The sequence below is a fragment of the Schistocerca serialis genome, chromosome 3 (assembly GCF_023864345.2).
Source record: "Schistocerca serialis cubense isolate TAMUIC-IGC-003099 chromosome 3, iqSchSeri2.2, whole genome shotgun sequence".
NCBI lineage: Eukaryota > Metazoa > Arthropoda > Insecta > Orthoptera > Acrididae > Schistocerca > Schistocerca serialis.
The window spans coordinates 143,795,451-143,822,544 of NC_064640.1; the positions used below are offsets into that span (position 1 = coordinate 143,795,451).

A 27,094-nucleotide genomic window follows, 5' to 3' on the forward strand; every position below is an offset into this window, starting at 1 on the left:
AAAGAACTTCCCGACATGAAACTTCCTGGCAGATTAAAACTGTGTGCCGGACTGAGACTCGAACTCGGGACCTTTGCCTTTCGCGGGCAGCTCTACCAACTGAGCTACCCAAGCATGACTCATGCCCCGTTCAGTACCTTGCCTCCTACCTTCCAAACTTTACAGAAGCTCTCCTGCAAACCTTGCAGAACTAGCAGTCCTGAGAGAAAGGAAACTTCCTGACAGTTTCACATGACTCTGTGAACATTCTGTGCATTGTACTCGTGTAGGTGTGGACTCTTAGAACACAAAAAGCATTAAAGCCACCATCTTAATATTTTTTTTTTTTTAATTAATTCCGTCTGGAAACTGTATGGACTGATCGGGTATGTGCAGTGCTTGCTTTGAATTTACCAAATCTGTTCATTTTCATAGACTGGAATACTCTATTGAGCAGCCAACCCATTCCACTTAAGTTACAATAATCCTATCTCATTCTCAGCCATAAGAGCCACAACCACTGTGAATCAAAATTTTATCAGTTCCTTAATCACATTTCCAATGTAAGTTAAATACCAGGCAAAATCAACTGCAGCCCTGTTAAAAACTTTTCTGATTGTCTGCTGCTTCTTCTTGCCTTTCCACTTGTCTTTTAAAGCTTTTGTGTATTACTTGTACGTGCATCGGTATCGATGTCCCCCTTTGGTTTTCAATTGCATCGTGCCACTTTTGATTGTCAGATGCTTTCTGTGTGTCTGTAAACGACATGAAATTACTATCACTTTTCTTAATTCTTTTACAAATTAACAAGCATACATCTGAATTACTTCTTGGTTACATCCATTCTGAAGATGAACTAACCACTATAGGGATATTTGTGTTGTGTGTTGTTCTAGACGTATGTCAGACTAATGGTGAAATAAATTTCCTATCTATCTGCTTGTACATTACTGAGCACTTGTAAAGGGGAAATACCTTAGCGCAGATTCAGTGGGGTATCTCAATTTACCTAATTCAGAAGTCCTTGTGTAGTTTTAACACCAGTGGTATCTCAGCGAAACCTGGTACCATGATCTCATTAGAACTGCACACCATAGGTGTTGCTTCAGTAACCCTCGTGCTATTGTATGATGCATTTATTGGCATAAATGAACACAAAAGGAAACATTATTTGTGAAGCTGTTATGGTGTCACTATAGTGTAAGTAGGCACTCTGCTGTTGAAATAGCATTTACCTTCTATTGAAACTTTCCACTAACTCTTAACATTTTCTCCAGTCTGAGGAGCAGCGATTTAGTTGTTTAGGGACAATCCACACTGGCTTTCAGCTGGCAGAGCTGTTCAGTTCAATGCATTCACTCTAACATCACCATGCTAATTAGTTATGGCTTTCATTTTATGAAAGAGGGCACTCACATGCCATAGAGTCTGGAAAGTGTAACCATAACATGCTAGGGAATAGTCCAATATTATGTGATACACTTACATGTTTTCGGTTTGAAGAAGGAAAACTGGTAGACAATGACCAAACTATGAACTATGTAGCTTAATGCCTTCTCCTGCAAGAAATCCATTTTTGGTGCTGCAGCATGCCAAATGCAGTCCATAATCTCTCAGAGAATGTCTTGAATTATGATACAGTTTTCCCTACTCACTGAAATTCTGGTGGTGCTTTTGCTGAAAATGAGCACAAAATTGGTGTTTTATAATACAATGGTTTTCCATTTCACCTTTCATGTGTTATCTAAAGCTTGTTTGAAGTCTCATTACTGGAAAGGTCAAATATCTGCTTCTTGTAGTATCCATGCTGACAGCTGTTGGGAGTACTCAGTTCCATTTGTGAGGTCACTCCTATGCAGTTTTATTGTTTATATTTATTTATTTATTGTTCCGTGGGACCAAATTAAGGAGAAGTCTCCATGGTCATGGAACAAGTTGATACATTAAATTATAACACAATATTAGAAACAGATAAAATGAAATATAAAAAAACATATTCAGGTGACAAGTCGTAAGTTTAAATGAAAATCAACAATGTAACACTGGAATTTGCTTAATTTTTTAGCTCTTCCAGGAGCTCCTCGACAGAATAGGAGGAGTGAGCCATGAGGAAACTCTTCAGTTTAGACATAAGTGTTTGGGCTACTGCTGAGATTTTTGAGGTCTTGTGGTAGCTTATTGAAAATGGATGCAGCAGAATACTGCACTCCTTTCTGCACAAGAGTCAAGGAAGTGCATTCTACATGCAGATTTGATTTCTGCCTAGTATTAACTGAGTGAAAGCTGCTAACTTTTGGGAATAGGCTAATAATGCTAACAAGAAACGACATTAAAGAAAATATATACTGCGAGGGCAATGTCAGAATTCCCAGATTTTTGAATAGGAGTCAACAAGAGGTTCTCGAACTTACACCACACACACAGCTCGAACAGCCCGTTTTTGAGCCAAAAATACCCTTTTTGAATCAGAAGAATTACCCCAAAAAATAATACCATACGACATAAGCGTATGAAAATATGCGAAGTAGACTACTTTTCGTGTTGAAGTGTCACTTATTTCAGATAGTGTTCTAATGGTAAATAAAGCAGCATTTAGCCTCTGAACGAGATCCTGGACATGGGCTTTCCTCAACAGCTTACTATCTATCCGAACGCCTAGGAACTTTTACTGTTCCGTCTCACTTATAAATATGCCCGTTCTGTCTGATCAAAATATCGGTTCTTGTTGAATTGTGAGTTAGAAACTGTAAAAACTGAGTCTTACTGTGATTTAGCATCAAATTATTTTCCACAAGCCACAAACTTATTTCATGAACTACATTATTTGATACTGTTTCAATATTACACACAAGATCCTTCACTACCAAGCTGGTGTCATCAGCAAACAGAAATATTTTTGAATCACCTGTAATACAAGAAGGCATATCATTTATATAAATAAGAAACAGCAGTGGCCCCAGCACCGACCCTTGGGGAACTGAACATCACTACCACTCTCAATATCCATGAGAGTTCTTGGTCTTTAGTGATTTAATTATTAACTCAATTTCCCTCTTGTCAGTATCATGGAGGAGCATTTCAGGTAACAGTCTCGGAACACTTTTTTCTAAGAGCGCTATACCATTCCCTGTTGGGACTAGGTTTCTATTTAGTTCACCTGTTATATTCAGAAAGTGATTATTAAATACTGTACATATATGCGACTTATCAGTAACACGGACATTCCCACTACGCACTGATCCTATATCCTCGACCTGTCTCTGCAGAGCAGCAATTTCCTTTACGACTGACCATATGGTTTTAATTTTATCCTGAGGCTTAGCTATTCTATCTACATACCACATACTTTCTGCCATCCTAATAACATTTTTAAGCACCTTACAATACTGTTTGTAATGGGCTGCTGCATTTAGATTTTGACTGTTTCTAACGTTTTGATATAATTGCCACTTTGTTCTACAAGATATTCTTATCCCTCTAGTCAGCCACCCAGGCTGCCTGTTTGTGCTAGTACCCTGTTTTAAAGCAACTTTCAAAGATCACGAGAAAAGTCTTGAGAAAAGCATTATATTTATCGTCTACTGTATCAGCGCTATAAACATCTTGCCACTCTTGTTCCTTTATAAGGTTTACAAAGGTCTCTACAGCAACTGGATCAGCTTTCCTGAACAGCTGATGACTATATTTAACATGATAATATTCTTCTCGGGTATGCAGTCGGATCATAACGTCTTCATGACACAATATTTTCGCGGTCCATCTGGCCGCCATCTTCAGGTGAGAGTGCTGGGCACGAACTCGCCGGAACTGACTTCCTAGCGCAAGCTGCGGCCCCTATATAGGCCGAAGAAGACCCACAACGCGTGAGCGAGAAGGTGCCGTAACTGCCCTCTAGTGCAGTATGGACCTTCGCCTGAACCACTAGAAGATACCTGCAAATCGGTGGCTTTTCTGCCTTTTGCTGGGAGCATTTCCTCGAAGATAGGAAGAATTCTGAAAAGATACCATATCAAAAGTATACCCGAGAAGAATATTATCAATTATTACGCCGGGAGAGCCTTCGTAGCCACATCAGAAGCCTCTACGGGGAGGAGATGGTGGAACGTGTGAAGAAGTTCGATAAACTTCGTAAGAAGAAAGGCAAGTTGCTGAGTGCCCTCGCCTTTTTGCTGAGATGCCGCGATGGAAGAGTAATACCTAAGTTTGCTAGATTTGTGCATTTTATTGACACGAAAACGGCCAACAACATCAAGAAGTGTGCCAGTTTCGCCTTAGTCAAGGAGCGCATTCGCTTCAGTCAAAGACAAATGGATCTCATATCCAAGGATTTACTTTTCTTGCACTTGGAGTTATCGTCGCTGCTGTCGGACGCATCCTGGGAATGGGTGGATGGTTCTCCTTGGGCACTATCAGATTGGACGCATAGGAGCGACGTCATGAAACAGTCTTCGAAGTTTCAACAGCTTTCTTCTCAACCCACGACATCTGATGACACCCGTCGACGGACAGTGATTAACCTCACGAGTAAAGAACTGGACGACGCCACGCTGTCAGTGTTGGAGAAAGGCCTGAATTTTCCCCCTACACCGAGGAATGTGCCTATCACCGAAATCATCTGCACAGCCGAACAAGCAGTGTCCAGCTTTTCGGAGGACCAAGCTGAAGAGATTAGGCAAGAGGTCTCACATACATAGCGGCGGGCGCCGCCTCCACGGAGTAACATCTCCTCTCTCGAAAGGGCAGCTGTCCGGTCCATTAGAGAAGACGAAGATCTGATAGTTCTACCAGCAGACAAAGGCAACGCAACGGTTCTTCTGTCACGTGATGACTATCTGGGAAAGATGGATCTCTTATTTGAAGACTCAGCATACAGAACATTGCAGGACGACCCAACTGAACGGATAAAACGGAAGACGCTTTCACTGCTGAAGAAGAGTTCTGTACCTGACGACGTTCTTAAAAAACTTCGTCCTGGTGCTGCCGCGTCACCGAGATTATACGGTCTACCCAAGATTCATAAGAAAGGGGTCCCGCTTCGTCCGATCGTGAGTAATTTAGGTGCTCCTACCTACAATCTAGCCAAGTATTTAGCATCTGTTCTTGGCCCTCACGTCGGTAAATGCGAACATCACATTTCCAATTCTATGGTGTTTATTCAGAGATTGAAGTCCTTGTCTCTTAGTCCCTCGGATTTACTTGTGAGCTTTGATGTCGTGTCGCTTTTTACCCGGGTTCCTCTGGGAGAATCCTTGCAATTAATTGGTGAGAAACTGGATGAGGAAACAACCAGGCTTTGTCGCCACGTGCTGACATCGACGTACTTTTTATTTAATGACAAATATTTTGAACAGACTGACGGAGTGGCTATGGGGAGCCCATTGTCCCCAATAGTCGCCAATCTCTTTATGGAAGATTTTGAGGACATGGCGCTGAAGACGGCGTCCTTAAAACCTACTTGTTTCTGGAGGTATGTTGACGATACGTTTATGGTGTGGCCTCATGGGAGAGAAGCTCTTGACCGCCTACTAGATCATTTTAATTCCCTGCATCCTAGCATCAATAATACCATGGAGGTGGAAAGTGATGGGAAGCTTCCGTTTCTGGATGTTCTGGTGTACAGAAAGGATACTGGGACACAGTGTTTATCGAAAGCCTACGCACACGGACCGTTACCTGCATGCTTCTAGCTGTCATCCATCGTTCCAGCGTACGGGGGTCCTGCGGACGTTGGCGAGAAGAGCTTATACCATTTCAGATGGAGAAAGCTTGACACAAGAATTGGACCATCTTAAGGTTGTGTTCAAGCAGAATGGCTATACAGATAAACAGATCCGTCGTGCTTTCCAGTATGGACCTTTGCCTGAACCACCAGAAGATACCTGCAAATCGGTGGCTTTTCTGCTGGGAGCATTTCCTCGAAGATAGGAAGAATTCTGAAAAGATACCATATCAAAAGTATTTTTCATCCGCCAGCCAAGATTAGAGCGCTCCTTGGCTCTGTAAAGGATGACTTGGGTTTGAGGAAGCCCGGTGTGTACAAGATCCCTTGCCACTGTGGGAAGGCTTATATTGGGCAGACAATCCGGGCCATTCAGGACCGAAGTGTTGAGCATCAGCGGCACACACGGCTGCTTCAACCTGAGAAATCTGCAGTGGCGGAGCACTGTCTCACTGAGGGACACAGAATGCTCTATGACAAGACACAAATGGTTGCCCCTGCATCTCGCTATTGGGACTGTGTTTTAAAAGAATCCATAGAGATTTGTTTATCTGACAATCTTATTAATAGAGACAAGGGCTATCTTTTAAGTAAGACTTGGGACCCGGTGTTATCTGACATCAAAAAACAACGGTCTGGGTTTCGATCGTCGGAATAAAAAAAACTTTAATTTTTGACAACGATATCTCGATTTCGCCTATTTCCACCACTGGCGGCGCGGTATGTTTACTGTGCTAGAGGGCAGTTACAGCACCTTCTCGCGCACGCGTTGTGGGTCTTCTGTGGCCTATATAGGGGCCGCAGCTTGCGCTAGGAAGTCAGTTCCGGCGAGTTCGTGCCCAGCACTCTCACCTGAAGATGGCGGCCAGATGGACCGCGGAAATATTGTCATGAAGACGTTATGATCCGGCTGCATACCCGAGAAGAATGTTATCAATTATTACGCCGGGAAAGCTGGAGTGATTTTTGTGCACAGGAGAGAAATATTTCCAAAGGTACCCTGTTACGGTTAATTATGCTACGTTAATTAATAACCATTTGAAACCAGCATGTGTGAATATAGCCAATATCAGCTTGTGGCAATGAGTTTTTGTAGCTGAATTATTTATTGGGGGGGGGGGGGGGGGTGGATGGCAGGTGAGGAAGCTTACTGCATCCATGCCTTTTGGTGAGCCACCCATGCCCATCTGGGTGCTGCAAAAATCTTGTGAAATCCCGCCAATCTACACTGGATATAGGTTTGCCAAATCTGTAGTTCTTAAGTTGACAAGATTCACTAGTCCTCAACAATACTGTTAAGTTCTGGGCAATCCCTCAACATTCAATAGGATCTTGCCATGATTGCCCAGGTTGTGAGAATGGCACGTACTTCTATAAAAAGCCATTTGCATTGATGTGTACTTTGTGTCAGTGGGGTGTGTGGCTGTGGAACTAAAACAGTCATTAGCAGACAAAAGTCTAGGGTACCTCAGGTAGACCTCTCCAGATAACACAGCTCAGTCAAGAACATTTATTCTTCTAGTTACCTGTGGGAACACCGATATCCACTTCTTCATAACAAAACACACTATCTACAGCATGGTGTATCGTAAACCAATAATAATACCATTCAGCAAGGACGCCTTTAAACAGCTTACAGTGTCAAATAAGAAAAGTGTTACCTCCTATATATTTTGAGTATTGTCTTCTTAATTAGGAGGGTAAATAAAGAAAGTGTATGTCATCTGTATGCAAAAAGGTCTATAGTCCATAACAGGCACTTTGGAATTGGCAGAACATCCAGAAATGGAAGAGTTTGTAGATACAGTTACTATCACACTATGTAAATACACTGTCCAGTCACATCAATGTGGCTACCTGTCGACAGCCTGATAACCACCTTTTGCAGCATGGGGTGCCGCAGGAAGTGTGTCAGTGAGGCTCTGGAACGTACTGACAGGGATCTGGAGCCATTCTGAATCCAGTGCCATGGCCAACTGTGCTAGATTTCTCTGTTAAGGATCCATAGCATGTACAGCTTGACTGAGATAGTCCCAGAGTCTTGACTGGGTTTAATGGCCAGGGGAGTTCGTTTTACTCACGCTGGTGTTCTTCAAACCACGCATATACACTGAGAGCTGAGAGAGATGGTGACACACATACCAACAGCCGATGGAGCATAAAATGTGATTAATCTGAAAAGGCCGCCTGTCGCCACTTTATGGACATACAGTTGTTATAATTGCATGCAAATTCCTTCCTTTATTGCCAAAGAACAGCAATTGGCATGGGCGCATGAACCAGGCACCTGCTGTGCAGGCCCATACACAGCAAAGTTTGCCAAACAGTCATTGAGGAGAAACTGTAGCCTCTTGGTTCATCTGGATGGTCAGGTACTCAACACCTGAATATCTATTTGCCCGTACACATTTCTGCAGCTGTTGCTCACTTCTTTCATCTATGGGCTGTAGTGGTCACAGTTGCCCCTGTGCTGCTTTTAGATAATGTTATTTTGCCATGCACGTTATACTTAACCACGGCAGCACACATTGCCCATAAGCCAGTGATCATGCCCTTCTGGATGTCAGATAAATCACTCCGTTTTCACATTGCGAGAACAACTGCACTGGTGATTGGACTGTTTTCCAGAGAGATCAGACACTTTTCATGCTTAGTAAGTTTATTTGCTTGGCTATTGTAATATAACATTTGAAAACCTCAGAGCTGAAGATGACTATGTAGACAGAAACTGGCTATCTTATAGCTGTAGCCACATGATGATATTGTAGAGAGAGACCTAATGCTCAATGAGATCAAAGTTTAGGAATGAATGGGAAGTCTTCACATAAGTGGGGAATATTATACACAGGCTAAATAAACTCTTAGAAAATGAACACATTTAGAATTCATAGATCTTACCCAACCTATCGTGCTTTCATTTGCCTTAAGGTGAGACCTTACATCCCTAATTCAATGTGCTGTTTATAAAGTACCAACATCATTCATTGACTTTTGTGAAAAAAGGAAAATAACCACACTCTGGTCTACCAGTTGATAACTAGGAATTAGAGTGGAAAGATTTTGGATCCGGTCACCCTAATGGAGGGATGCCGCCCCCCCTCCCCTCCCACATAACTGCTTCAGCACCCATCATCTTTAATACATAATTTGGCTTTATTTTAGACAAATAAGTTATGGGCTACCAGCCATTAACCATACACCAAAAGCACATAATTTTAAAAACAATTAACTGCATTAGGAAAACTCAAGAGTTAACTAAAACAACTTTAAACAGCTGCGATTAATTATGAACCCCTTGTCATTCAGCACACAGCAAAAATACAGAAAAACAGTCATCGAATAAGCAGCTACACTTTGCCAAAGTTCACTGAACAGATTTTAAGCAAATTATTTTTAAACAGCTGCTATTGATTATAAATGGTGGTTGCATAATTCTCAGTGGTAGTGAGAGGCAAGGACATAAAGGAAGTTACGCCACCATCCTTCCACTCCTTAAGCCTGCACGAGACCAGATCGCCATAACTGGTGTTGAACCAGCCAAAATATCATGCCCACACATGAAACCGCTTTGGAGGGCAGGCGATAACCAACAGTCAAGACCAGGCTCAGCATCTGCACAGAGGGCGATTCGTTATCTTGTGCACCATCCAGAACTCCAAATCTCTTGCGCCCTCAGTCGACTCGCTTTGCACACGAAACACTTACTCCCAAAACCTTCCTGCTTTGCGGTTGTTTCCACTGCTGGTGCCACCAGTGCACCTCTAAAACAGGCACGTTTAATTCATAAATCTTATCCAACCAATCTGTGGAAGATTTCATTTGCCTCAAGGTGAGGCCTTACATCCCTAACTCAATGTGCTGTTTATGAAGTATCAACAATATGGAAACATCACCATTTCATCTGAAGGCCAGGAGGAGTTGCAGACAAAATGAATTCCATATTATGTAGCTAGTAAAATGTATCATGCTTGAAACCATTTTCGTTTGTTGCAACAGCTCTTCTGTTGCCAAAGAAACCAAATGGTATCCTGCTGAGCACTGAGGCACTGCATTGTACCTTCCGATAATTTTCTTTCTCCGAACACAAACTGATCATAGTTTCATCCTGTCGAACAGTTTCTTCATTGTCATATCCAATTCCTATATCATGCAGCTGGCCAGTATGATTTTTGGGGGTTCAAGATGCTTATCTTCTGGCTGTTTGTAACACATTATGCTCTTTTTACATGCTGGGAACTACCCTTAAAAATAGTAATAAATAGTTTGAACATGGGACAAGAATTCTAATGTTGGTTACAAGAACAAATGCATAAACCAGAGAACTTTTAGGATTACATTTTTTTTTCTATAGCATTCCAGCATTCTGGTGCAGACTAAAAATGATGGAACAGACAGATCTTTTACTCATTTTGGTGTTATTTGCTGGACCAGACAAGTCATTTTGACCTATGAAGTAGTACGAGGTGCAGGTGACCCTGGGCATTTCTTGGAATAGCCCGTACAAGTATACAACACGTGGTCATCTGGGATGTGTTTAATTGATCTCTTGTGTGAAATTATTTGTCATGCTATAGTTCTCCGACTGCTGCAATCTGAAAATGTGGCACTTTTGCCAAACTTCTTGATATTAATATTGCACAAAATATCAAATGAACATTTCCAGCTATTGTGGAGTTGACAGGGACATGAAGAGAGCTTATAGCCAGCTCATAAGAAATCAAATTACAAAAATAAATTTGGCTATTTTGACCTATGATGTGGTTGAGAGTGAAGGGAGATATTAAAACCACAACTGACAACTACCATTGAAATTAACATCTAATGGATAAGAAGTTCGCAGTGTGCATTTAATTTCAGCACAACTGTACATTTACACCAGTGAATGGATTATGATCTGGCTTTTTAAAATGTTTACGGGCGATAGTGATGAATGTTTCACCGCCGGATCGGCGAGCGGACAGTATCTGGTGTGAGTGAAGCTCTGCATTGGCTGCCAGTGGTACACTTATGAAGACACTGGTCACACATTTGAGAGGACCAAGGTTCAAACCCTGTCCAGCCATTCAAATTTATGTAATCTGTGGTTGCTTAGGGCAACTGCTGGACTGGGTTCTTTGAAAGTGGCAGGGATTACTTTCAGTTTCTAATGGTCTCCTCATTAACGTGATCCTAACCCTTAACTAACTTTATTCCCACTGAGCAAGATGGTGCAGGGGTTAGCACACTGGACTCTCATTCAAGAGGATGACTGTTCAAACCCTGTCCTGATTTAGGTTTTCTGCGATTTCCCTAAATCACTTCAGACAACTGCCAGGATGGGTCCTTTGCAAGGGCACAGCCAATTTCCTTCCCTAATCTGAGATCTGAGCTTGTGCTCCATCTTCAATGACCTTGTTGTCAATGGGATGTTAAACACTACTCTCCTACTACTACTACTACTACTACTACTACTACTACAACATTGCAGAAGGCATCTTACTTAAATCCCACAGAGTACATACGGGCCAAAGACAGAATTAATGAGATGCAACTGGTCATATTGTTACCAATATACAGCAAATGCACTTTGGAATTTTGTTAGTTACAAATCAGAGTGCTATGTAGAGTCAGCTTCAGTAATGTAGGCATCAATGCTGGATCAGTTGCATGAAAGATACACACTGGTGGTTCCTAGACAAATACTACTATACAGTACAAATCAGTCTCAAAGCACAAACACTAACTAAACCGTGAGATACAACACTAAAAAATATATGCAGTACAGGGCAACATCTTTATCTTTGATCTGCTGAACCACCACAATTTTATACAGATGCCTCGTGGCAGTTGGGTAACCTATTGACCCAAGTGTGCTATGAAAATGTAGCCACATGAAATTTGCATGCCATTTTTATATTTGCTTTATGCAGACACCTATCAGTCAAGTTAAAGAAACAGTGTAGTACGAAATGAAGAATACACTTTGTACACATTTACTGTTTTAAAATGATGTTTCAGCAGTCTTATGGTGTCACTATCTGATCTTACGGGTTACGATTTTATAACAAGTTCCATAAGATCAGACGGTGGCAGTAGAAAACTGCTGGAACAATAAAAGTGTCTACACTATGATCGCAACATACCAAATGTGTACTTCATATCCCACCATGCCATTCGCCCCACAGCACAGCATGTTTAACTTACAAAAGTGTACTGGATGCCTTTTTAACTTACAATATTCTTGCAAAATAAAACACAAAGAACTTTGTACACTGGAGGAGATAGGTACACTTTAAAAAAATTTACTTAAGGAGTTTAAAAGAATGCTTAGCTTCTTAGACAGATACATTCTATGTTCCTTGGCTTGGAGCATCAACTGTCGGCCCACATAGGCACAGGTTTTATCGATTGACACTGAATGTTGTTTGACAAGTTTTAACTTTTGATGTCATGACAGTATCCAAATTGACAATATAAACAAAGTACTATATTAAGCAATCTAGACTTTTATTCATAAAATATCCACATGATCACCAACTTTTGAGCTGTTCATAAATAAAATATGCGAAGTGAAGTTCCACATTCTGGCCCTGCACAGCCAATAAGGCCTGACTGACAGCAGGCGTCGCCCTCTGCCAAGGCATCACTGGATGTGGCACAGAGGGGCATGTGGTTAGTACACCACTCTAACATCATCGGGTTTCTTGACCTTGTAACCACCAGTAATCTGCCCATTAGCTCCTCAGTTGGTCTTTTGAGGCTGAGTACGCACTATACCAGTCCTCCCACCAAAGAAAAATCCCTGGTAGTACCAGGAATCAAACCCAAGGCCCTTTCACAGCAGTCATCATCACTGACTAGTGCACTATGGCAGAAAACAAATTGTACGTAGAATGGACTGAATCGTTCACTTTGCAACAGTTGATGTATGGCTGTTTAACTTCCTGCCAGATTTAAACTGTGCATGGTATCTGGACTCTAATCCAAATCATTGCTTCTGATGAGCAACACTGTTACTAATGGAGTTTTCAAGTCACAATTACTGAGCAAAGTGGCACAGTGGTTAGCACACTGGGCTCTCGTTTGGGATAACAGCAGTTCAAACTCACATCCTACCATCCATATTTAGGTTTTCCATGATTTCCCTAAATCACTCCAGGCAAATGCCAGAATGGTTCCTTTGAAACGACATGGCTGATTTCCTTCCTCATCCTTGACACAATCCGAGCTTGTGCTCTGTCTCTAATGATCTGAATATCAACGCGACATTAAACCCAATCTTCCTTTCTTCCAATCACAACTCACACCCTGCCGTTAACATATGAGCTTTCCTGCATACCTTATTGAAGTCTGTCCCCTAAGCACCATAAGCTTCTGATGTGAGCCTAGAAAAGAAAGTTTTTGTCTGGAAAATGAAATACGATAATATTCTAATAGAACTGCAGATAGTTGGAAATATGATTAGAATATTAATTGCAGACATTTATGATACACACTGCCTTACCCTAAAGTAGGTTTAAATGTCCTGTATGTCTAAAATAATATATAGAAAAAAATTACACAAGTAGATTTTAATACTGCACTAGTTATTATTAGTCACTTAAAGGTACACAATTTTAAGTGTGGCCTGTCATGCTAATGTGTGTGTGTGTGTGTGTGTGTGTGTGTGTGTGTGTGGTTAATTTATAACTGAAAATAAGTAAGTCCAAAATATTTTAATATTTTATTACACTTTGCTGGAAATATTTCCAGAATTACATAAAATGTGTGTAATAAAAAAAAGTCCTAATTCATTCACAACATAAGTAGTTTAAAAACTGGAATAAAATAAGTATGCACATTTAGAACAATGGAATAGTTGACAAGTTTTATGAAAAAATTTACATTAAAAAATGCTTCATGTGAAATATTTTTAGACTGGTCCTTATTTTTCAATTAAGTAACAAATGTGTCTTCCTTGCTACAAATGAATTCTCTACATCTTACCAAAACAGAGAGGTGAAAAATCTCCATACAACAAAGACTATGAAAGGAGTGTCTTTATGCAATTTTAATAGACATCATAAATATGGCGCAGCTCGAGACAACTGCACCAAAATTTAAATTGTTCCGATACAGCACACGAATGTAAGGTACATTTTTTTAAAGGTGTATTCTTGTGTAGAATAATAGTAAATATAACTTTTCACAGTCTACATAACCATGCATCATAGCAGTTTACAATTCAGTTACATCAATAATGTTCTGTGCAAACATTTCTAAGTAGTATCATACAGCATTATCACAAAAAGAAATCTATCACAGAATGATAATGGCACCATGGAATCAATAAATCACCAGCAGAAAGCATAACAATTCTAGTGATACACACAACAGGATTATTTACATAAAATAAATAAACTACAGACTGCATGTGAATGCAGATAAAATGCCTATACAGAATAAAAACGTAAGATTCAGTCACTGTGTTATTCCCTGTTAGAGGAGCACATGATGAACAAGGAATGCTATTCAGTGAACATTGAGACCGGATTCACTGGAAACTCCATAGTTTAACTACTAGGTCAGAATGAACAACCTCCTAAAACTATTGTTGACAACCTTTGTTTCTCAAGGACTAAACAACAGTCAATATTATATGGGTGAAAGTGGCTTGAAAGGTGTTTAGTTATTCAGGAACACAAGCATCACACCACAATACAATCTGTGAGTACATAAAAGAGAGAGCACAAACAGTTACAGCAAAAATGTCTGCAGATGATGTAATACAGGGTGTTTCAAAACTTGATGGTAAAACTTCAGGAATGGATACCTCATAGCAAGAAGGAAGAAAAATGTCTATTAAGCATCAACTCCAAAATGCATACCTTAAGGCCGATGAGCACTTTTTGAATTGAAGAGAGATGTTTCACAGTACTGAATACAAACAAGTGCTCCTATCTCTTAAGGTATGTATTTTAGAGCCCATGTTCATCAGACTTTTTCTTCTTGTTTTACTGTAGAGTTTTGAAACAACCTGTATCATTAGTGGGAAAGATTCAACTTGGGTAATTACTGAAGCAGATGTACTATTCAGTATGACAAAGTCCTATTAACACTATAAAAAATTAAAATAAATTAAGTTAAAAACAGCAAATTGTCTGTGAAACTTCTCTACTCCATGACTGACAGTATCTTAAGAGTGCCTATATGCACTCTTTCGAAGTCACATTAGCCATGGCTTACAACTGGGGGATGGGGGGGGGGGGGGGGTGGGGCACGCGCCAAGCATCAGGCTACAAAAGAGTGGGGGGGGGGGGGGGGGGGGCAAGCATCAGGCTACAAAAGAGTGTCATCTTGCTCCAGAAGAAACCAATTACAATTATAACATTACGTAAAAAGCTGGGCCGCTGCATACTGTCCTTACTTGGGTAGGAATAATGAAAGTTCTCAGTCAATATGTAGGAAGTTTGTGAATGAAAACCAGAATACCTTTAATATTGAGAATTAAGTCACCCGTTACAATACTAATATGAAAGTAGACAAACACCCCAACCTATTGATTATGTAAAATATGGAACAATTTCCTCATGTGCTAAACTCTATAATGCAGTTTTGGTACTGGATATGTTCAGAGCAAAAACTTACAGAGATTACCATCTTACATCATTGTATAAAATTTGTGAATTTCATCATTCTGAAGTTGAATGAGTGTGTAAATAAATCCGATATTGTTATCAAGTATTGACAATTGCAAATATTCCGTACTTCAAGATATAGCATTTTAATGTGTAAACCACTAAATTTTTATTTGTAGAGTTCTTGTGTTACACACGTACCTCATTAATTTAATGTATTCTTAATATTGTAAAACTGGGACATTTGTCTTGCCATGGAGAGTAAATGAGTAAGGTTTCGTAATAATTAGTCGTAAAACGATCTGAATTTTTGGTGACTTCTATATTAATTTCTTTCAAAATAAGTGAAAACATTAATATCTGTTATTTATTCTCAATGCGTTAAGCAACTGCTGTATCAAACACGAAAAAAAATTTAATTTTCTATGCTACAAATAAACTTTAATATTTCCCTTAAATCATCCCTCCCTCCCTCCCTCACTCACTTGCATTTACAGTTCAATACATAGTAGCAAATACTGGCTTATCTAGTCATGCAATAAAATTATATTTTAGTCTCACGAGAAGCAATAATTCATTCTGCTTTGGCTTAATAGAAATTTACTTAAAATGGTAACATCAATAATCAAACATTTCGTAACAAATCATTTAGCACCAACAAAACTAAAGCTCTCATGTGTTAATATAAAATTAACTTCAAAATTTCAAAACAACAGTCACTTAAACATATAAACATTATCTAAAACTACAATCCTTTGACAATATGAACAAGTCATGATATTTTCAGTAACAAAAATCCAAAAGAAAAGTTATTATGCATTAAATCAGAATTACAGATGGGTGGTGGGTGCCTAAGCCATTCTTTTTTTTTGAATCCTCAACAGATGATGATCCAATAGTAAAACATCCAAGATCATAATGTGCAATAATGATAAATTTCATACGAGCTTCTAGACGTGCACAAGCATGAAATGTACGACTCTTTGCGTCTATGTCATACAGCCGTATACATATATCTGCCAATTCCTTCACGTAAGGAAATCCCGCACATACCGGAGGAGGATTTCTTACTAAAACAAATAAAAAAAATAAGACAAACAAATCATTCAGATTACAAATTTATATGTTATAGATTATTACAGTAAATAAACCACACACACACACACACACACACACACACACACACACACACACAAGGGCGGAGGGTGAGCGGCGAGGGAGCATGGGGGGAAGAGGGGAGAGGAAGGGAAGGAGGGACAATTTAATTATGAACCAATTAACAACTGTCAGTGTTTGCTATCTTGATCAACTTTATCTGATCTAAAATTTGTAACAGAAGCACACTTAGATCTTAACATGTTTGCAATGGAAACCTTTGAAAGTGTAGTGAAATGAACATACAAAGGTTGTAGTTGGGAAAGTGAATGATTGACTTTGGTTTATTGGGAGAGTTTTAAGAAAGTGTGATTCACCCATAAAGGAGACCATGTGTAGGACACTACAGCAAAACACATTCTTGGGAACTGCTTGAGTATTTGGAATCTACACCAGGTTGTGTTAAAGGATGACATCGAAGAAATTCAGATGTGGCCTGTTGGATTTGTTACTGGCATGTTCAAACAATATGCAAGTATTAAAGAGGTGCTTTGGGAACTCAAATGGGAATCCTTGGAGGGAAGGCAACTTTCTTTTCAAGGAACACTACAGAGAAAATTTAAGAACCAGCATTTGAAGTTGACTGCAGAACGATTCCACTGTCACCAATGTACATTTTGTGTGCAGACCACAAAAACAGAAATTAGGGCTTATATGGAGGCAGACAAACAGTAATTTTTTCCATTGATATATCACACAAGGGTCATGAGAATAAGAAGAGATCAGGTTGCATGCAGAGGCAGATGCAACAATGGGACAGCCATCCTGTAAACACATTAAAATCTATGATCTCACATTAGAAAATCTGCTCCACTCTATTCCTAAAACCTCATAAATGGAAAAAAAAAACACTATGTCAAGAGATGGAGTCACGGACACATCAACAGTAAGAAATACCCGTATACTGCAGCACTTAGTATAGTGATTATGTAGTTGGGTGGTGTAGTCAACACACATAAACAACAGTGCGATGGCCCAAGTCCCAGTTTCAACAGTTATTTTTTGTTTTACTGCTTGGTTTTGTTTAATGAAATTTGGAATGATAATTCACAGTTCTTAATGAGAATTCTCCAGCCTACAAAAGGGCACAGTATGTGGTTTTCTTACCACTCAATATCCTGTCCAACAGCCTTGCTTGCAGAAACCACTGACAAAAATTCAGAAGTTTTAGCGTAACAGGTGTTTATCACGAGCAAGAAATTATGTAAGGACACAATAGAGAGCATAACACTATGGCTCAGCAAGCTCTTCTGTCAGGTTGTGGCTGTGAGTGCATCAGGAATGCAGAAGCACACCCACAGGCCATAAGAAAGCTAAACACATCTCTTCTTGATGGTCCAAAAGTGCATGAGCCTCACCAATCCCAGATTGAGAAGAATCTGTCTACCATAGATGTTATGGAGGCAGGATGCATTGACACAGATCATTGTGATCCCCCGCATGAAAACAGAAGTGATAGCCCCATAGCCAAAGGGCTAGTCCGCCAGCAACAGCATGTCCGTCAGCAACAACAATGCCTAGACGCAGATGAAGCCATGAAGTAGTTGTTTCCAGCTGACATGGGATGTTATAAATGTACATTACACAGGCACTCTTGTGGAAATGGAGGCGAAGCAACAAATTCAATCTTGAGGGTATTTTTGTTCTGTCGTTCCAACTACAAAAATGCGTGTTTTTTCACCAGACGCATTTGGCTTTATTGAAGTAAAGCATCATCAGTGGTCTGTAATTAAGTTTACATTTTGATTTGACTTTAGATTAAAAAACAGTTCATTAAGAATATGTTGATTTGTACTTACAGTGATCTTTACTTGATTTCTTGCTTACATTGGGAAACGCTGTTCTGCTATCACGTTGTTGTTTTTCTGCATTAGACAGTGATAATTTTGGTCTAATTTTTAGTTGCTCTGCAGCACTACACATTTATTCTGTTTTTCACAACATACATCTGTATTCCATTTGTTTTTGTACTTCTCAGTATGTGTTGTGTTTTGCAGTGTTGCCAACATAATCTTTCCACTACTTTGTTTTTGTCTTCGACCTTCAACTCTCCCCCTCCCCCCCCCCTCCCTTTTATTGTTAGATTACTGAATGCGTGTAATTCTATTTAATTATGTTTTTGTGTATTTATATACTGTGTAAGAGTAGGGAAGGAATAGTGATGGGGATGTATGTGGCTCATCATTAGCACCTAAAATGAAGTTACTGACATTCAATCTAGTTGGTACTATATCTCTGCCAACAGATTTTAATGACCTGGCAACAGTGCACAGAAACAATACAGAACTGAAGTATCTGCTGCAATGAACAGTGACACTTCACTTGCAGCACACGTCACTGCCTGGTGCTGTTGTAGCTGTGTACAGTGACAAAGCCACAGGATTTACCATATTTTTTTTAATATTATCTATTTGCTGTACAAAAGCAGCATCAATCAATAGGCAGGCACAGAAACAACTACAATCACTTTGTCGTGGAGAGGCCTCAGGACCAGATGAGATACCTGTAAGAATCAACAGACATTTATATAAAAGAACATGCTCTCCTTCTAGCAGCAGTTCACTGCAGGCAGCTGGAGCAACGACGGGTACCTAGTGACTGGAAAATAGTGCAGGTCATTCCTGTTTTCAAGAAGGGTCATAGAACAGGTGTATATAATTATAGGCCTATATGGTTGCCCTCAATATGTTGTAAAATTATTGGACATGTTTATCCTAATGCATTATGAAGTTTTCTGGGGGAAAAATCTTATTTATAAAAATCAATACGGATTTTGCAAACAGAGATCTTGCAAAACTCAGCTCACTCTGTTCCTCCATGAGATCCACAGCACTGCAGACACCGGCACTCACTCAGGTTAATGCTGTGTTCCTCATGTTCAGGAAGGCATCTGATACTGTGCACACCCCCGGTTAGTGAAAAAAATATGAGCTTACTAAGTATCTGACCAGATTTGGAACTGGATTCAAGACATCCTCGCAAAAAGAGCTCTCACATCATTCTTAATAGAACAAACTCAACAGATGTACATGTAATTTCAACATTACCCCGAAGAAGAGTGATATGATTGGTACGGTTTATATTGTCTACACACAGAGATGAGAAAGGTCATGGGATAGCAATATACACATATACAGATGGCAGTAGTATCATGTACACAAGCTATAAAAGGACATTGTATTGGCAGAGCTGTCATTTAACTCGAGTGGTTCATGTGAAAATGTTTCAGATACAACTACAGCTGCACGATGGAAATTAACAGACTTTGAACACGGAATAGTAGTTGGATTTAGACGTATGAGACATTCCATTTCAGGAATTGTTAGGCAACTCAATATTTCGAGATCAACAGTGTGCCGAGAATATCAAATTTCAGGCATTACCTCTCACCATGGAGATCACAGTGACCGATGGCCTTCACTTAATGGCCTTGAGAAGTGGAGTTTCCATAGAGTTGTCAGTCCTAATAGACAAGCAACTCTGTGGGAAATTACCACAGAAATCGATGTGGGACATATGATGAACATATCTGTTAGGACAGTGCAGACAAATCAGGTATTAATGGGATATGGCAGCAGGCAACCGATGCAGATGACTTTGCTAACAGCAGAACATGCACCTGCAGAGCCTCTACTGGGCTCATGACCGGATCTGCTGGACCCCTAAACAACTGGAGGCCTGGTTGGCCAAGTCTCAGTGTTAGTTGGTAAGAAATGATGGTAGGATTTGAGGGTGGCGCAGACCCCACAAGATATTGACCCAAGTTTTCAACAAGGCACTGTGCAAGCTAATGATGGCTCCACAATGGTGTGGTCTTTGTTTACATATAATGTACTGGGTCCTCAGCTATGTTCAGCTACATTGAGACAATTTTCAGCCATTCATTGATGGAGAAATGACAATGGAATTTTTATGGATGAGAATGCACCATATCAAACAGTCACAATTGTTTGCAATTGGTTTGAAAATCATTCTGGACAATTAAAGCGAATGATTTGCCCACCCAAATCACATGACATGATAAAACATTTATGGGACATAATCGAAAGGCTAGTTTGTGCACAAAATCCTGCACTGGCAACACTTTCGCAATTATGGACTGCTATACAGACACCATAGCTTAATATTCTGCAGGGGATTTCTGACAACTTGTTGAGTCCATGCCACGTTAAGCTGCCACACTACATTAGGCAAAAGGAGATCCGACACAATATTAGGAGGTATCCCACAACCTTTCTCACTTCAATGTAAATGATGTAGCACGATGAGTTAGAGGCTCTTTACTGTTGTTTGCTTATGATGCAATGACAGAAGACAGTAACTATTTGCAGGACCTACAGAGGATTGATTAGAATTGCAGGAGTAAGCAGCTGACCATGAACATAATAAATAAGTGCAGCATATTACATATACATAGGAAAAGAAATCAACTACTGTACAACTACACTATTTATGACAAATTGCTAGAAACAGCAATTACTGTAAAATATCAAGGAGTATCTATCCAGAGCAATCTTAAGTGGAATGGCCACATAAAACACACAGCAAGAACAGCAGCTGCCAGACTGAGATCCATAGGAAAAATCTTAAGGAAATGTAATTCATCCACTAAAGAAATGGCTTAAAAGGCACTTTTTCAACCGATTCTCAAGTACTGTTCCTCAATCTGGGACCTTTACCAGGTGAAACTGATAAAAGAGAGAGAGAAGCCCCAACAAAGAGTGCTGTGTTTTGTCAAGGGATTGTTTAGTCTGTGCAAAACAGTTACAGTTATACTCAGCACACTCCAGTGACAGGCCCTACAAAAGAGGCATTGTCCATCATGGAGGTGTTTACGGTTGAAATTTCAAGAGAGTACTTTCTGGGAAGAGCTGGCCAATGTATTACTTCCTCTTCATCCATCTTACGAAATGACCACAAGAATATTCAAGAAAATATAGCTAATACGTAAGCCTACCAACAATCATTCTTCCCACACACCATCTGCAAATGGAAGGGGAATGTTGGGTGGGTGGGGGGGGGGGATCAGTTAGTGGTATCAGAAGTACCTTCTGCCACACACCGTCACATGGCTTGTGGAGTATTATTGTAGATGTAGAAACAGGCATTAAAGCCCACTGTTTGAACTCTTTTTTTTCTTGTAAGTACTACCAAGTGCGATCTGACCAGAGGTGGTTATCATGTGAACTGACTGACTGTTATGCAAGGATCTACAACTTAATGTGAAATACCAACCACAGGGCAACACTTCATTTACCACAAACACAAAGCATTGCCAGAGCACTGTTTACATCTAATAAACATTTAAAACAAAGTGAATGGTTCAGTATTCTCCCTCAAAATGAATGTGTGTAATTTTAGAGTAACAGAATGCAAATGGATGTACGCACCTGTCTCCAACAGCAACAAATGACACTACTCAAAATTTTTACTTCTACAAATAAAAATTTCTAGATACACGAAAGTGATTTACCTGATACAGTTTCATTGTAAAGTGTGTGGTTGTTTAGTGTAACAGTGAAAGAAATGCCATAATCTTCTGACAGGTACGTCACATTTACACAAACTGAAAAAAAGGAAGGTTGTACTTACATGAGAGTTAAATCACAAAAAACTAAATGTCAATAAAAAAGTAAACATGTAAAGTTTCACTTGGAGAGAGCCATAATGGATTATGTACCTGTGCTATTCAAATGTATTTCTGGTTCTTCTGCATGGACACAACATCCACAGGTCTGATGGTAACACACACATTTGTCACTACTAAACTTGGGCATTAGAGCTTTCACAACTTCCTGAGTCTCTACTAGTTTACTCTGCGCCCAACCATCAACCTCATTTAATGTTTCTTTTGCCCATTTTTCTCCAATCTCTTTCTCTTTCTTTACCCATTTTTCAGCTTCATTGTAGTTTTCTTTGGTCCATTTTTCTACAGTCTTTGCCTCATTCTGTATCCACTCTTCGGCTCCATCCAACTTTTCTTTTGCCCATTTTTCTCCCATTTTTGTCTCATCTTGAGCCCATTCTACAGTTTCATTAGAATTTTCTTTTGCCCATTTTTCTATCATATTGTCTTCATTCTGCACCCATTCTTCTGTTTCATGAGCATTTTCTCTTGCCCAATCTTCAATTCTGTTCACTTCATTTTCAAAGTTTCCTAGACAGTTGTGGAAAAGAGAAACATTTAGTGAAGTAAATGCATATAAATAATAATTATTAAGAGCACTTAATACTTAAAAAGACATACAAATTGAATGATGAAGTTAAAAGGAAAATCTGAAAAATAAGAAATAAAATGTCACTCAACTAGTACTAAAATGACTTTATTGTTAGTCTTCATACACAGGCAAGTTTACAGCTGTAGTTGGCCTTCTGTATTTTACTGAAGTAAGTTTAAATTGTTATCGTTCAAAAAAGGGAAAATAACAACAACACAGAATGAGTGTATATAAATATAATAACAGATAGTCTCTGATAGAATATAAATAATGGAAGGAGTAAAGGTAAAAAATTGCTATGCAGCTGAGGCCTTGCATCAGCAAGGGCAGGGCTTATTAATGTGACATCCATGAGTTTGCTCTGGCACAGCCACAGCCACAGATGGGGAGATGTACATAGCACACTATAACACACAGTTGACTGGGAAGGGGAAGAGAACACAGGAAGAGGGGGGGCTGTGCAGATAAGGGTGCGAGAGCAGAATGAGTGATGTGGGAGTCTTGGGAACAGCGGTGGGGGTACACATGAGACAGGGCCTAGCAGAAAAGAGGTCAGAAGTATCACCTGATTGAAGGATGTTTTGTAAAGAGAATTTCCATTTATGTATTTCAGAAAAACTGGTAGTGGGTTGTGGGGGTGGGAAGAATCCAGGTGGCAAGGTCATGAAGGAGCTTCTTAAGTCAAGCTGGCTGTGCTCAGCAGCGTGTCTCATCACTGGCTGGTCAACTCTTTTCTTGGCCACAGTTTGGTGCTTGCCTTTCATTTGAGTGGACAGCTGGTTAGTCATGTCTACATAAAATGTCGCACAAGTTGCAGTGGAGATGGTATGTGATTTACCTGCTTTCACATGTGGCACTGCCTCTGATATAGTAGGATATATCTGTTATGAGACTCTAGTAGAATATGCTTGGTGTGTGCACTAGACAGGTCTTGCTCCTAGGTCTTCCATCATACAGGTGTTGGGAGCAGATGTAGCACAAGGATTGGCAAAGACGTTTTGTAGATTGGGTGGTTGGCTGAATATTAGTCTGGGAGGGATGGGAAGGATTTGGGAAGGAGGGGGGGGGGGGGGGGGCAGGGGGCAGGGGTAGGGTGTTCCTCATTTCTGGGCATGACAAGTAGTTGAAGCCCTAGTAAAGGACATGGTAAAATTGAGTGTGTCTATACGATGATATGTGATGGTGGGGATGCCCTTTGGCAGCTGGATCACAAGGATGGTTGAAGGTTTAGGGGCATGTGAGGATGTGGTGCAGAAAATCTGTTTCTGTGCAAGGGATTTTTTTTTTTTTTTGGGGGGGGGGGGGGGGGGGGGGAACTAGTATTGTCCATGAAGGCCTGCAATATAATGTGCATGGGATTGCTTGTCACAGCAGATGCACCGTCCATGGGTGGCCAGACTGTATGAGAGGGAATTTATAGGGTGGAAGGGGTTGCAGCTATGAAAATGCAGGTACTGTTTATTGTAAGTGGTATAGGTGGTGGTGGTGGTTAGAGTTTAACGTCCCGTCGACAACGAGGTCATTAGAGACGGAGCTCATGCTCGGGTTAGGGAAGGATTGGGAAGGAAATCGGCCGTGTGCCCTTTCAAAGGAACCATCCCGGCATTTGCCTGAAGCGATTTAGGGAAATCACGGAAAACCTAAATCAGGATGGCTGGAGACGGGATTGAACCGTCGTCCTCCCGAATGTAAGTGGTATAATACCACAGTATGCAGTCCAGCTAAAAATGAATTAACGTCTCTAAAAAGTATAATCATGGAAGTTGAACAAATAAATATAAGTATAGGGAAGGTTACTGAAAAACCTAGTTTAAAACATAATTGCAGGTTACTATAATGGGCAAAACAAATAATTACTTTTTCTTTGAGGCAAAATTTTGCTTAGGTTCTATTGCCCACATTCACAATAGATGTTACATTGTAGTACGTATTTGCACACACTTGACAAACAGTGTGTTTGCCTTTTACAAATATTACCTTAAGCAGTTCCTTCATTTCATGATTTTTACATACATCAAGGATAGCTATGATACCTCTTAAATCTACTGCGAAAAGTTATTTTCACTGTGTGTCAACATTTGAATGTCTTTGGAAAGACCACTAAATATTATAACCAAGACAAAGGCAGATCAAACAGGGGGCAGTGAAAGTACTTTGCTGCCTAATATTGTATTTGTGAAAGCTGACAATTTTTAAACTGAACGGATTGGTTGGTTTAAAAGTGGAGGGGGGAACCAAACTGCTAGATCATCGGCCCTTGTTCTGAATAAACCAATGCCACAACGGTGAGAAGAAAAAAAATGAAAATTAAAACACAGAACAAAAAAGAAGAAAAACCACAAGAATGATGAAAGGGAAACAACCACTCAAATGGACAAAATGGGACACTAAAACCACAGAGACGGAAGGAGATTAAAACAAGAAAGCATGTTACATGGCTGGCTGACCGTAAGAATAAGAAGTAGTCAACCAGCCACTCTACAACACATTAAAACCTCCACCCTGGAAGCTCTAGGGTGGGGGACACACAGGGGCAAAGGACATGTGCTAAAACTTAGGTCAAATGATAAAACCCACCCTCACGAATAAAATGTAAAACTATATCAGCTGATGAGGCATTGTCAGATAAAATTAGCGGCAACGAATCCGGTAACCTAAGATTTTGTCGCAGGGCAGTCAAAGTAGGACAGCGTACCAGAATATGGACCACTATCAACCGGGCGCTGCACCGACACTGAGGTGGGTCCCTACGGCGAAGGAGGCAGCCGTGGGTCACCCAAGTGTGGCCAATGAGGAGCCGGCAGAGAATTCACAGAATCCCTGAGAGAGGCCCCAATGGAGGACTTCCGCACATTCGTAGTCCCCCTAACGGCACGCAGTTTGTTGTGCATACCAAGATTATGCCATTCCGTCTCCCAAAGCTGACAAACCTTGCAGCATAACAATGATCGCAGGTCAGTTAGGGGGATGCTGATCTCCAGAAGTGGTTTCCATGTACCCTGTTTCGCCCAACCTGCCGGCAAGTTCATTTCCTGGGATTCCGACATGGCCTGGGGTCCACACAAACACCATGGAACAACCGGACCGTTCCAGGGCACACGGGGACTCCTGGATGGTCGCTACCAAAGGATGGCGAGGGTAGCCCTAGTCGATAGCTTGTAGGCTGCTCAAGGAGTCAGTAAACAAGAGAAATGACTTGGCAGGGCATGAGCAGATGTGCTCAAGAGTACGAGATATGGTCACCAGCTCTGCAGTGAAACCACTGCAGCCATCTGGCAAGGAGTGCTGTTCAATATGTCCTCCATGAACATACGCAAAGCCAACATGAACATCAGCCACCGAGCCATCGGTGTAAACCACTTCATGGCCTGGTACATGTCGAGAATTGAGAGAAGTGACAGCGGAGAGCCGCAGAGTTGGTTGGTTGTTTTGGGGAAGGAGACCAGACAGCGTGGTCATCGGTCTCATCGGATTAGGGAAGGATGGCGAAGGAAGTCGGCCGTGCCCTTTCAGAGGAACCATCCCGGCATTTGCCTGGAGTGATTTAGGGAAATCACGGAAAACCTAAATCAGGATGGCCGGACGCGGGATTGAACCGTCGTCCTCCCGAATGCCGCAGAGTTAACGGAGTCCTTAGGGCCATGTGAAAGGTCCAGGCGAAGCTTCGGCCTAGGTTTACACCATGGAGGTGTGTGTGAATGGACCTCGGGGAGAGGTGGGAAAGGAAAGGACTCCAGTTCAGAGAGACTGGACTGGAAGCAAACCACAATCACGAGCCCTGACTTGGGCCACCGACACAGGAGATGAACTGCTGTGGGTGGGAAAAGGAGAGAGTAATTCGGATGTGCATGAGAACTAAGAATGTGTGCAACATAACTGGCGAGCAGTGTGCACGTCGGATCTGCAATGAAAGGGCTCCAGCCTCCACCAGGACACTGGGCACCAGACTCTTTCTAAAAGCTCCCGTCACTAGGCGAACGCCGCAGTGGTGCAACGGGTCGAGTAAATTCAACGATAAGGACACCGTCAAACTGTAAACCAGACTCCCATAGTCAAGGCAGGATTGAACAAGGCCTGTGTAGAGCTGCAGCAGTGTAGAGCAACCTGCACCCCCAGTTGGTGTTGCTCAGGCAGCAGAGGGCATTGAGGTGCTGCCAGCACTTCCACTTAAGTTGATGAAGGTGAGGTAACCAAGTCAATCAGGCACCAAAACAAGTCCTAAGAAATGATATGTCTCCACTACAGTGAGTAGACCATCATTAAGTTTGTTCCGGATGAACGGTACAACACCAACAGAAGTGCATAACACACGACTTCGTGGCTGAAAACTGGAAGCCGTGGGCTGGAGTCAATAACTGTGCATTGTGAATGGCTCCCTGTAAGCAGTGCTCAGCAACACCAGTATTGGAGGAGCAATACAAATTGGA

At 40.9% G+C, this 27,094-nt stretch overlaps 1 protein-coding gene across 1 annotated transcript in view; it reads right to left on the reverse strand.

Annotated features, from left to right (window-relative positions):
* Positions 1–15,769: 15,769 nt before the first annotated feature.
* The window catches only part of LOC126469849 (uncharacterized), a 40,188-nt gene continuing 28,863 nt past the window's right edge, over positions 15,770–27,094 (reverse strand). Inside the window, exons 2-4 of the mRNA XM_050097149.1 lie at positions 22,130–22,606; positions 21,923–22,015; positions 15,770–16,364 (exon numbers count right to left, since the gene is read on the reverse strand). Coding sequence (XP_049953106.1) covers positions 16,114–16,364; positions 21,923–22,015; positions 22,130–22,606 — 821 coding nt within the window. The 3' untranslated portion in view covers positions 15,770–16,113. The remainder of the gene's footprint in view (positions 16,365–21,922; positions 22,016–22,129; positions 22,607–27,094) is intronic.